An 11,588-nucleotide genomic window follows, 5' to 3' on the forward strand; every position below is an offset into this window, starting at 1 on the left:
CAACCAAGAGGAATACACTCAAATGCTAACATTATACATTGAAAATAACAAATATAGTAATACATAACAGAGAGATGATTTACAAGGAAAAAAATATCATCTCCCAACACAATAACTATGCATTTGACTGTTTCCCTCCCAGCTAGGACCCCTGCCAGGGCCAGGACAAAACCAAGTAATCTCATTCCAAGACAAAGACAGAAAGCATGTTGGAAAACAGTTATAAGGGAATAGAAGACACAGTATGTACCCCCCTGCCCACTATGGAAGGTAGGAACCCCACCCAGTAGCCGGGATAAGCTCCGACTCCCTGTGCCCAAAGGCTGCTCTGGAGGATTCCTACTAACTGTTTAAGTTCAAAACTAGAGCATTTATATAGCGCAATGTCCACTCAATGTGCTCAAAGCGCTCTAAAAGTGGAATCAAGCCAACCGCAATGCTTTAAGCATGTAGGTCCAGACACGACGCTTGTTAGGCAATTGTATTTTTTTATTTACAGAGACAACACTGTTAACAGCCAGGTATGTACTTATTTTACACAAATAGCAGTCCTTCAAAGCCATTAGGTATCATGGAGCTGGAGTTCATCCCGGTTTCTATAGCATGAAAAGGGCAATAGCGATTGCTTGCTGTCCTTTGGATAGGATCCTCGTCTATTGCAAAGTACTTGCCACCAAATTTAACAGACTCAGCTACCCATTCACTACTGGGTGGACAGGGGAGGGATGTAAAAGAGCTGGGATGAACGATCTTTATTGACAACCAGCATATATTTAGACAAGAAAATCAGATGCCATCACTCTCACACCAGAAGATAATTAACACAACGTATGTATTCAGTCCTCCGGAAGAGAAGTTATACACTTCCAATGAGAAAGGAACCAGTTTTTTAAAATAACAATTTTCTTCCCTATTTCAATTATAATCACCCAGATCACTGATATAATACTGATTTGAGATGATGGGTCATATATTACATATCGGCATAAACGGGATTTGAACTCATAACATCTGAAACCATGGGCAAGTTATTTTGCCTTTTACTCACTCAAAACACAAAATTTAAAGATGAATAAACGAAAGGAAAACATAAATTATAACATAATACTGCATTAAATTGTAAATGTATTCAAATAGGAATTTTTTTTTTAAATTACGCATTCTGCCTCAGCATCATCCGCCAAGGCATTCCGTGAAGGAATATAGTATAGATAATCCATCAAACAAGATGCCAGATGTCAACAGAAATCACCCATGTTGTCCAAAGTGAGCAAACTGGGAGTTAATAATCTTGCCCAAGAAAAAAAAATGCCTGAAGAGGGGCACGAACCCAGAACCTTCCAGGTCACATTGCAAAGCATTAACCACTCAGCCACTTTACCCCCGTTCAAATAGGAAAATGGATATATAAAATTCTTTATATTATTGTCATTATGCGTATGATGAATACAATTCTTTATATTATTGTCATAAAGCGTATATTACTATGAACGTTTCGGGCTAAATTCCTTCTTCAGCTAGGAATATAAACGATACACAAATTCTGGCAAGATGAGAAAATTTTGAAAAATGTAGCAAATGCATTTTGTAGAATGCATGTACAGTACATATTGCATTAGTTTGATATTGACTTTGTTGTTTGCTTCAGAAGGGATGTAGCCTGGAAAACTCTGTTGATTGGCAACTTTATTTTTAAAAAGAAAGCTGTTAGATTGAAAACGAAAAAAATATGATGGATACGGCAATAATGATGATGGTGATATTGATAATGATGATGATGAGGATGTTGATAGTAATGATGATGATGATGATGACGATATTGATGATGATGATGATGCTGGTGGTGGTTGTAATGGTAAAGGTAGAATTATTATATATGTATGCGGTTTGCAAAAAAAAAAATTAAGTCCCCAAGAAAGAGTGAAACCTGCAGGCACCAGATAACTGTACTGTATGTCATAATAGGTGTTAGGTTATCCTGCTGTCATAGAAAACAAAACATTCATCATATAAAGGAAAACAATCGTGGCAGTTTACAGGTGACAAAATGGAAGATGGGGGGGGGGGGGGTCCTGATAGCTCAGTTGGTAGAGCACTCGCTTTGCATGCAAATGGACCAAGATCGATCCCGGGTGCAGTCAAGATTTTTTTTTTATGACCCCTCTGTCCAACCAGCTGTAAATGGGTAGCTGGGTCAATTAGATCTGGTGGAAAGTACATTGCGACAGACTAGTGTCCTATCAAAAGGGTAGCAAGCAATTGCTATGTCATCGTGTTTTATTTGTTCTTTTAACCATGAAATAGAATAATAAATTTTGAAAAAAAATAATATAAAAATGACAAAATAAAATAAAATAAAATTCCCTTTTTTCATCCCAATGGGGAAATTTGTCTCTAGGTTCTATTCCAAATTGAGCAAGGGCAAGGTGACTTGCTCAATGCCACACAGCTCAGGCAGTGGTGGGTGACTGAACTCAGTACCTTTCATGTACGAAGCAAAGACTGTACCTACCGCTGAGCCAAACTGCCCCCCCCCCCCCCCCCGCAGACTTTATGGACACCCTAAACAATGAAATTTTGATGATTTTTTAAACATTATAAACTGCTCATTTTCACTGAAACATTCTAATCACACGTAAAGAGGTGGAAAATGAAATGGTAACAAAACAAAAACAAAAATTAATAGAAAATCGTGAACAGACTCAAGCAATGCAGTCTTATTTGTAGGTCTGATAATCGAATGCAATTTTGGGCTTATTTTAAAATTGTTGTAATGGACAATATTTTGCTTTGGTTAGAGAGTATATCCGTTACAACAAAGAGCCCAAAACAATTTGGTTTATCAGACCTGCAAATAATAACTACATAACGTCAGACTCAACAATCAATGGACGTCATGAGGTCAAGGTTAAAGGTCGTCACCATGGTTACAAGCTTTCAATTCTGGCCTTGACAGCAGCTTCCACAAGGTCAAGGCTGCCCTTGTCCAACTCTTTGACCAGACTGAGGACTGCCTGAAGGATGTTGCCATTCTAGGGGGGGGGGGGGGGGGGGGGAGATTCAAGTTGGTGTTCTCATTAAATCAATGTACAAATGTATGAGTGGTAAATAAATTATAATGTGAAATTGTATGTAAGCTTCAATTTAATATATGAAAAAAGATCAAATGGATTTTGGGTTTCCCCGTTATCAACAAAACTTGATGAATGAAACACTACAAACGAATGAGATAATGTGGTAGGGGCGTTGTTAAGATGAATAAACCATAATGCTTTATTACATTTTTTTTCTGACAGAGACAAACAATACTGTTAACGGCCATGTATTCATTTTACACCTGAGTACGGTGGTAGAATGTGAGTAAAGAGCCTTTTCCAAGGACACAATTATGTGCCGAGTGAGGCTCGAACCCAGGATCTTCAGATCCAAAAGCGAGTGTCATACCACAAGACCACCTAGCCACATCATCATCATCATCATCATTGTTATCATCATCATCATCATCATCATCATCATCATCATCATCATCATTGTTATCGTCATCATCATCATCATCATCATCATCATTGTTATCATCATCATCATGATCATTATCACCACTTCCACCACCATATTATTATCATTACCACTAATACCAATTAAGATGATAACTCACCCTGGCCCTGGCAACATTAGCACTCAGAGGTCTGGATGATGTGGTTCCTCTCTCAATAGGCTTCATACCGATGTCTTGTCTCATACGACTGGAAAGGACAAAACACATTGATTTTCATAAAATAAAACACGTTATTTTCAGCATATCCAGGATTGATGAAAGTTGTATTCTCATTCAAAATCTACCTAATCCTACAGATCCAAACCTCTGGTACCTCAGAGGTACATATCGATGGTCGGTGGATCAAACCTCTGAAGACTACTTACAAGCTTTGCGCACCATGTTTTATTTAATTGATGTCATCAGAGGTCTGATCAGCCCAAAATTAAATAAAACACGGTGCGCAAAGCTTGTATGCAGACTTCGGAGGTTTGATCTGGTGACCATCGATATGCCCAAATAAGAAAATAACTAACATTCACATGGGAAAATAATATGCATGATTAAAATTCCTCTGAGAAGCTTCATCAAGAAATATAAAAATAATACAAACCACTTTAGTAAGACATGAAGAACAGTTTTTGACTTCAACTATGGATGCTTTGCATTTAGTTTTAAAAATTCATAAAATACGTCAGCCTGGTATAACATACCAACACACAAAACTATGTGTAATCATAAACATATATAGTCTGATTAATACAATTTAGTGAGAAAACTCATAAAAATGGCTGACTAAAAACAATAACAAAGTCAGAAAAGTGAGTGGAGCAGGCACTTATGTTGGTAACAACAAGATATGAAGTGAATAGAAAAGTGCCAGAAGACAATAGAGAATAAAAATTTTCGCGGCGGTGGTGGGGTTTGAACCTGCGACCTTATTGGTACGACAACTCCGCCGGGCAGGTGAGAGCGTGGCTCTACCGTGTGAGCTATCCACGAACACAAAATATTCGTTTCAAACCCAAAGTCATTACTAGATCCCTCTCTCACCCACTTCTTGAGACCGCCGATTCGTTCGGCCACCACCATCGCGAATAATTATGACCAGCAGTTAAGCTTAATAGCCAATATTCTCAACACAAACATATAACATAGAAACGATTGAGACATTGAGTATGCTCGGTGTATGGGGTGAATTTTTTTAAATTCAGAAAAGTGAGTGGAGCAGGCACTTATGTTGGTAACAACAAGATATGAAGTGAATAGAAAAGTGCCAGAAGACAATAGAGAATAAAAATTTTTTCGCGGCGGTGGTGGGGTTTGAACCTGCGACCTTATTGGTACGACAACTCCGCCTGGCAGGTGAGAGCGTGGCTCTACCGTGTGAGCTATCCACGAACACAAAATATTCGTTTCAAACCCAAAGTCATTACTAGATCCCTCTCTCACCCACTTCTTGAGACCGCCGATTCGTTCGGCCACCACCATCGCGAATAATTATGACCAGCAGTTAAGCTTAATAGCCAATATTCTCAACACAAACATATAACATAGAAACGATTGAGACATTGAGTATGCTCCGGTGTATGGGGTGAATTTTTTTAAATTCAGAAAAGTGAGTGGAGCAGGCACTTATGTTGGTAACAACAAGATATGAAGTGAATAGAAAAGTGCCAGAAGACAATAGAGAATAAAAATTTTTCGCGGCGGTGGTGGGGTTTGAACCTGCGACCTTATTGGTACGACAACTCCGCCTGGCAGGTGAGAGCGTGGCTCTACCGTGTGAGCTATCCACGAACACAAAATATTCGTTTCAAACCCAAAGTCATTACTAGATCCCTCTCTCACCCACTTCTTGAGACCGCCGATTCGTTCGGCCACCACCATCGCGAATAATTATGACCAGCAGTTAAGCTTAATAGCCAATATTCTCAACACAAACATATAACATAGAAACGATTGAGACATTGAGTATGCTCCGGTGTATGGGGTGAATTTTTTTAAATTCAGAAAAGTGAGTGGAGCAGGCACTTATGTTGGTAACAACAAGATATGAAGTGAATAGAAAAGTGCCAGAAGACAATAGAGAATAAAAATTTTTCGCGGCGGTGGTGGGGTTTGAACCTGCGACCTTATTGGTACGACAACTCCGCCTGGCAGGTGAGAGCGTGGCTCTACCGTGTGAGCTATCCACGAACACAAAATATTCGTTTCAAACCCAAGTCATTACTAGATCCCTCTCTCACCCACTTCTTGAGACCGCCGATTCGTTCGGCCACCACCATCGCGAATATTATGACCAGCAGTTAAGCTTAATAGCCAATATTCTCAACACAAACATATAACATAGAAACGATTGAGACATTGAGTATGCTCCGGTGTATGGGGTGAATTTTTTTAAAATTCTGATAAGCTCAGACGGTAGGAGAGCTCTCACCTGCTAGGCGGAGTTTCGTACCAATATGGTCGCAGGTCAAACCCACCACCGCCGCGAAAAAAATTTTATTCTCTATTGTCTCTGGACTTTTCTATTCACTTCATATCTTGTTGTTACCAACATAAGTGCCTGCTCCACTCACTTTTCTGAATTTAAAAAAAATTCACCCATACACCGGAGCATACTCAATGTCTCAATCGTTTCTATGTTATATGTTTGTGTTGAGAATATGGCTATTAAGCTTAACTGCTGGTCATAATTATTCGCGATGGTGGTGGCCGAACGAATCGGCGGTCTCAAGAAGTGGGTGAGAGAGGATCTAGTAATGACTTTGGGTTTGAAACGAATATTTTGTGTTCGTGGATAGCTCACACGGTAGAGCCACGCTCTCACCTGCCAGGCGGAGTTGTCGTACCAATAAGGTCGCAGGTTCAAACCCACCACCGCCGCGAAAAATTTTTATTCTCTATTGTCTTCTGGCACTTTTCTATTCACTTCATATCTTGTTGTTACCAACATAAGTGCCTGCTCCACTCACTTTTCTGAATTTAAAAAAATTCACCCCATACACCGGAGCATACTCAATGTCTCAATCGTTTCTATGTTATATGTTTGTGTTGAGAATATTGGCTATTAAGCTTAACTGCTGGTCATAATTATTCGCGATGGTGGTGGTCCGAACGAATCGGCGGTCTCAAGAAGTGGGTGAGAGAGGGATCTAGTAATGACTTTGGGTTTGAAACGAATATTTTGTGTTCGTGGATAGCTCACACGGTAGAGCCACGCTCTCACCTGCCAGGCGGAGTTGTCGTACCAATAAGGTCGCAGGTTCAAACCCCACCACCGCCGCGAAAAATTTTTATTCTCTATTGTCTTCTGGCACTTTTCTATTCACTTCATATCTTGTTGTTACCAACATAAGTGCCTGCTCCACTCACTTTTCTGAATTTAAAAAATTCACCCATACACCGGAGCATACTCAATGTCTCAATCGTTTCTATGTTATATGTTTGTGTTGAGAATATTGGCTATTAAGCTTAACTGCTGGTCATAATTATTCGGATGGTGGTGGCCGAACGAATCGGCGGTCTCAAGAAGTGGGTGAGAGAGGGATCTAGTAATGACTTTGGGTTTGAAACGAATATTTTGTGTTCGTGGATAGCTCACACGGTAGAGCCACGCTCTCACCTGCCAGGCGGAGTTGTCGTACCAATAAGGTCGCAGGTTCAAACCCCACCACCGCCGCGAAAAATTTTTATTCTCTATTGTCTTCTGGCACTTTTCTATTCACTTCATATCTTGTTGTTAAACAATAACAAAGAGCTGTTTATGAATAATTCTCACTAAAAACTGTATTAACCAGACTATAAAAGTTCATGGTTACACATAGTTTTGTGTATTGGTCCATTATACTTCTGGATGGCAATGATATGAATTTCTTAGCCAAGCCCACATTATCTATACTTATATTTCTATTCAACACACAACTTACTTGTATTCCTCCCAATTCACCGAATCCTTCTGTGGCACGGAGGTTATTTTTTCATCAGAATCTGACCTTGACCTTGGAGAAGAATAAGAGGATGTTGCAGCACTCAAACCACTCGCACCACGCTGGTTCGTGGATGGAACTCCGGTCATCTTATCCTCTGACAACCTGTTAAAAGCCCCTTTTTTATCGACGTCGTCTTTATTATTGTCAATATTTTTATCATTATTGAGAGAATCATCCTTTGTTAGAGTCTGATTTTCTTCACTGACCTCCAGAATGAGGTCATCAAGTTCTATGGAATCATGGGAAGGGTCTCTGTCCAAGCCGTCTTCGTCATCAACAGCCAATGAATCATCAAGGCGAATTTTATCCAACAAAGAATCTCCAGTCATATCAACCTGCACATCCCTGACTTCACGTTGAACAATATTACTATCATTGCTGCCTTTTTCACACTTCTTATCATTATTATTATTATTGTTATTGTTAATATTAATAATCTTACAATTCTTATTATCTTTATCATCATCATTTTGAGAAATCATCACTTTTCCATCGTGTGTTTTACAATCATCTTCATTCGTATTGCTGTAGTTTTGTTTGTCCTCTTCTTCAGACTTAACATTTTCATTGCTGATAATCAATATATTGCTCTTAATATCTTTCTTCCTGCCATCAACACCACCACCACCACCACCACCATCATCATCGCCACCTCCATCCTGCCCCTTTTTGGTTCCTTTATCACAACTATTGCTAATAAAACTCTCATCAGATACTTGATCCAGCAAAGGTGATTTCGTACTGCTCCCACTATTCTCTGAATCTGTGCTTATCTTAACATCATCACTAACGCTCTCATTACTCTTATCCTCAACATCATCATCATCGTCATCATCATCATCATCATCATCCCCTTCATCATCTCCACCATTCTCATCATCCACATTTTCATTACCATCTTTTTCTTTCTTCCCTCCACCCCCACCAACTCCTTTCCTCTTTCTATCCATACTCGTCCTCACAAATTCCTCTTCAGCACTTCTTCTTGCTGTATCCTCTTCTGCCTTCCTCTGCCGTCTTTTTTCCCTCTTTTTCCTCGCAACGGGAAGACCCTCTCTCGGCGACACATTTTTCTCCCCATCTGCATTGGAAGACCTAGGTGACAACACACCATCTAGACTAACGGATGACACACTTGATGCGTAACTTATATCAAGTGGTCGATTAAACATGCTGGAGGCAGAAAACTCATCAGGAATTGGAATTTCATCAACATTTGCCAGGGCTTCTTGGACTTCTTCATACGTAACAGCTGATTGGATGAGAAGGGGGGAAAAAATGCAAAAATAATTTTTTTTTAATGAATAAATACAATGTATTTAACGAGGAGATGTGCAGCAAGACTAACCATCCCAACATCAAAAACGGACGCCACCTGTATTCGTTTTTCCTTTCCACTGCCCGACTGTGGAATAGCCTCCCAGCTGACATAGCTGAAAACGGTTGCCAACATGCCTTCACGCAGTTACTAGAACTCACATCGTGACTTTTTAATCTATGTATTTTTTATTAGTAGTATGTGCAGTGTTTTACCAAGTTTAAAATGAAATACTCTACGAACTGTGGAGTAATCCTGGACAATATTGGAGGTTTCCACAAGAAGAAGAAGAAAAAAAAGAAGTGTAATCCTAATTAATTCATTTAAGCAAGGTTGACTGTATCCATCATCAATGGAAAACACCTGGATAAAAAAAAACAGAAAATTTGGGACCAAAAAATATATGTGTTGACTTTAAGAGGGTTGATTTTATCCAGATTCCACTATCATATAGTACATTTCCACACCATGCTCAATGCCCTTCAAAATGTATCAATTATTCACCCAACAGGTCAAATGGAACCATATTTCCATTTCATACATACCATTTGACTGTTAGGCATCCTTTTTTTACAAACACTCTTACAATATCCATCACTGCCTATATAATTAGGTACTCATTCACACCTGAGTCGAGTGGGGTGATGTGTGTTAAATGCCTTACCCAAGGACAAACATCTGGACCAGAATTTTCCACAATTACTGTCACCCATCTCACTACTGACCAAGCTTATCATCACTTTACTTTTTTGACAAGACAAGACACCGTACTGCGGAACCACCAAACTCAATGCGCTTCACAACGTCTCATTTATTCCCCAAGCAAGAAATATGGAACCATATTTCCTTTTCATACAGTACCAGCTGCTCGATAGGTGCACTTTTTATGCTCACAGAATATCCGTCACTGCCTTTAGCCCTGTACTAACTTATTCACACTTGAATCGATAAAACAAATTTTTCCAACAGAGACAATGCTGTTAACGGCCAGGTACTCCTTTTACACCTGAGTACAGTGAGAGAATGTGAGTAAAGAGCCTTTTCTAAGGAGTCAACTATGCACCGAGTGAGGTTCAAACCCAGGACCTTCCGATCCGAAAGCGAGTGTCAAACCACTAGACCACATAACTGCCCAACGCAGAATAACTCCAACTTTCATAGTTGTGGCCAAAAATTCAATTTCAAGCATCGAGTTCACCCCAACATAACACTGTTTTGAGACGGTGGATCATAAATTAAATCATATTATAACTAATACCTGTATTGTCCAATTTCTGAAGGCGCGGCAAAGTTTTGAGCACTGTAAGTCTGTAATTGTCTGCATCAGCACAAGGGTTTTCTGACAGCCACAAGTATCTTAGCTTGGACAGATGCTTCAGGTAGTGAATGTCTCCAAGACAATTTATTCTGTTGGTACGAACGTAGAGTTCCTGTGGGGGAAAAAATGTACAGTCAGGGCTCTCCAATCAAGAAATTCACAAACTGGATTTCACCATTATCCAGACGGCTGCCCAGGGAACAGGTCTTTTCCTCTTAACTTGTACTCCATAATCCAGAAATTTTTGTTTCCATATCCAAACAAATCATTCCCAATAGCTCAGTTGGTAGAGCACTCGCTTCACAAGCAAAGGGACTGAGATGGATCACGGGTGTAGATGAGATTTTTTTTTTATGCCCCTGTCCACTCAACTATGAATGGGTAGCTGAGTCTGTTAGATTTGGTGGAAAGTACTTTGCGATAGACTAGCATCCTATCCAAAGGATAGCAAGCAATTGCTATCATCGATTTCACGCTATAGAAACAAGGATAAACTTCGGCTCCCAAATGGCTTTGAAGGACTATTTTTAAATCATTAAAACATATAGGATTTAGGACTCTATAATCCGAACATCCCACTGACCAACACCTTTTGCCCACATACTCCAGCTACTAAGCAACTACTCCAGCTCTCACTCACCAATATCAAGTGAGGTAGAGATATTTTTCCAACCCCTGCTGACCACCCAGCAGTGATTGGGCAGCTGGGCTTGTTAAATCTGGTGGAAAGTATTTTGCAATAGACTAGCATCCTATCCAATGGATAGCAAGCTATTGTTAATGTCTGTTTCACGCTATAGAAACTGGGATAGACTCCCGACTCCATGGGCCCAATGGCTCTAAAGACTACTTTTTAAAGGGTTTTTTTCAAAGTGGCCTTGAGCAAGTCTTTGTTGCCCTGCATTTTATAGCTGATGCCTGAGGCTATTTCTGTATTCAAATTGAGCTTTTAAATTGAGCTTTTATATAGCGCAATATCCACTAAACGAGGAACATTAAACATGTAGAACGGAACATGACACCAGTTAGGCGATATTACAATTTTTTTTTTTTTCGGACAGAGACAACGCTGTTAACGACCAGGAACTCATTTTACACCTGAGTACGATGAGAGAATGTGAGTAAAGAGCCTTTTGTAAGGACTCAACTATGCACTGAGCTAGGCTCGAACCCAGAACCTTCTGATCCGAAAGCGATTGTCATACCAAAAGACCACATAGCCCTTGGAATAGACCCAAAATATAAATGTTTCTCCAGGGATTAATAAAGGAAACTGTAATCAATTTATGTAATCACCAATAGCTTTAATTTGAAATTGAAGCTGTCATACTTTGACCACATCAAAAGACATCATTCTATTGAAAAGCTTTGCAAGGGAGGCAAATGGAGCAGAGGAAGCGAAGAAGGAACGTGGTATCAAGA

General features: G+C 39.7%; 1 protein-coding gene across 3 annotated transcripts in view; it reads right to left on the bottom strand.

Moving 5' to 3' along the window:
• Positions 1-2,454: 2,454 nt before the first annotated feature.
• LOC144958168 (uncharacterized) overlaps positions 2,455-11,588 on the bottom strand; it is a 14,613-nt gene continuing 5,479 nt past the window's right edge. For 2 of the 3 annotated variants that reach the window (XM_078889937.1, XM_078889936.1), the window contains exons 4-7: positions 10,107-10,278; positions 7,468-8,782; positions 3,656-3,743; positions 2,779-3,032 (exon numbers count right to left, since the gene is read on the bottom strand). In XM_078889937.1, coding sequence (XP_078746063.1) covers positions 2,928-3,032; positions 3,656-3,743; positions 7,468-8,782; positions 10,107-10,278 — 1,680 coding nt within the window. In that variant the 3' untranslated portion in view covers positions 2,779-2,927. Of the gene's footprint in view, positions 3,033-3,655; positions 3,744-7,467; positions 8,783-10,106; positions 10,279-11,588 lie in introns of all 3 variants that reach the window. The other variant, XM_078889938.1, reaches the window with a different exon arrangement.

This window comes from Berghia stephanieae, chromosome 12, assembly GCF_034508935.2.
Source record: "Berghia stephanieae isolate SIO BIC M18660-M18661 chromosome 12, UCSD_Bste_1.3, whole genome shotgun sequence".
NCBI lineage: Eukaryota > Metazoa > Mollusca > Gastropoda > Nudibranchia > Aeolidiidae > Berghia > Berghia stephanieae.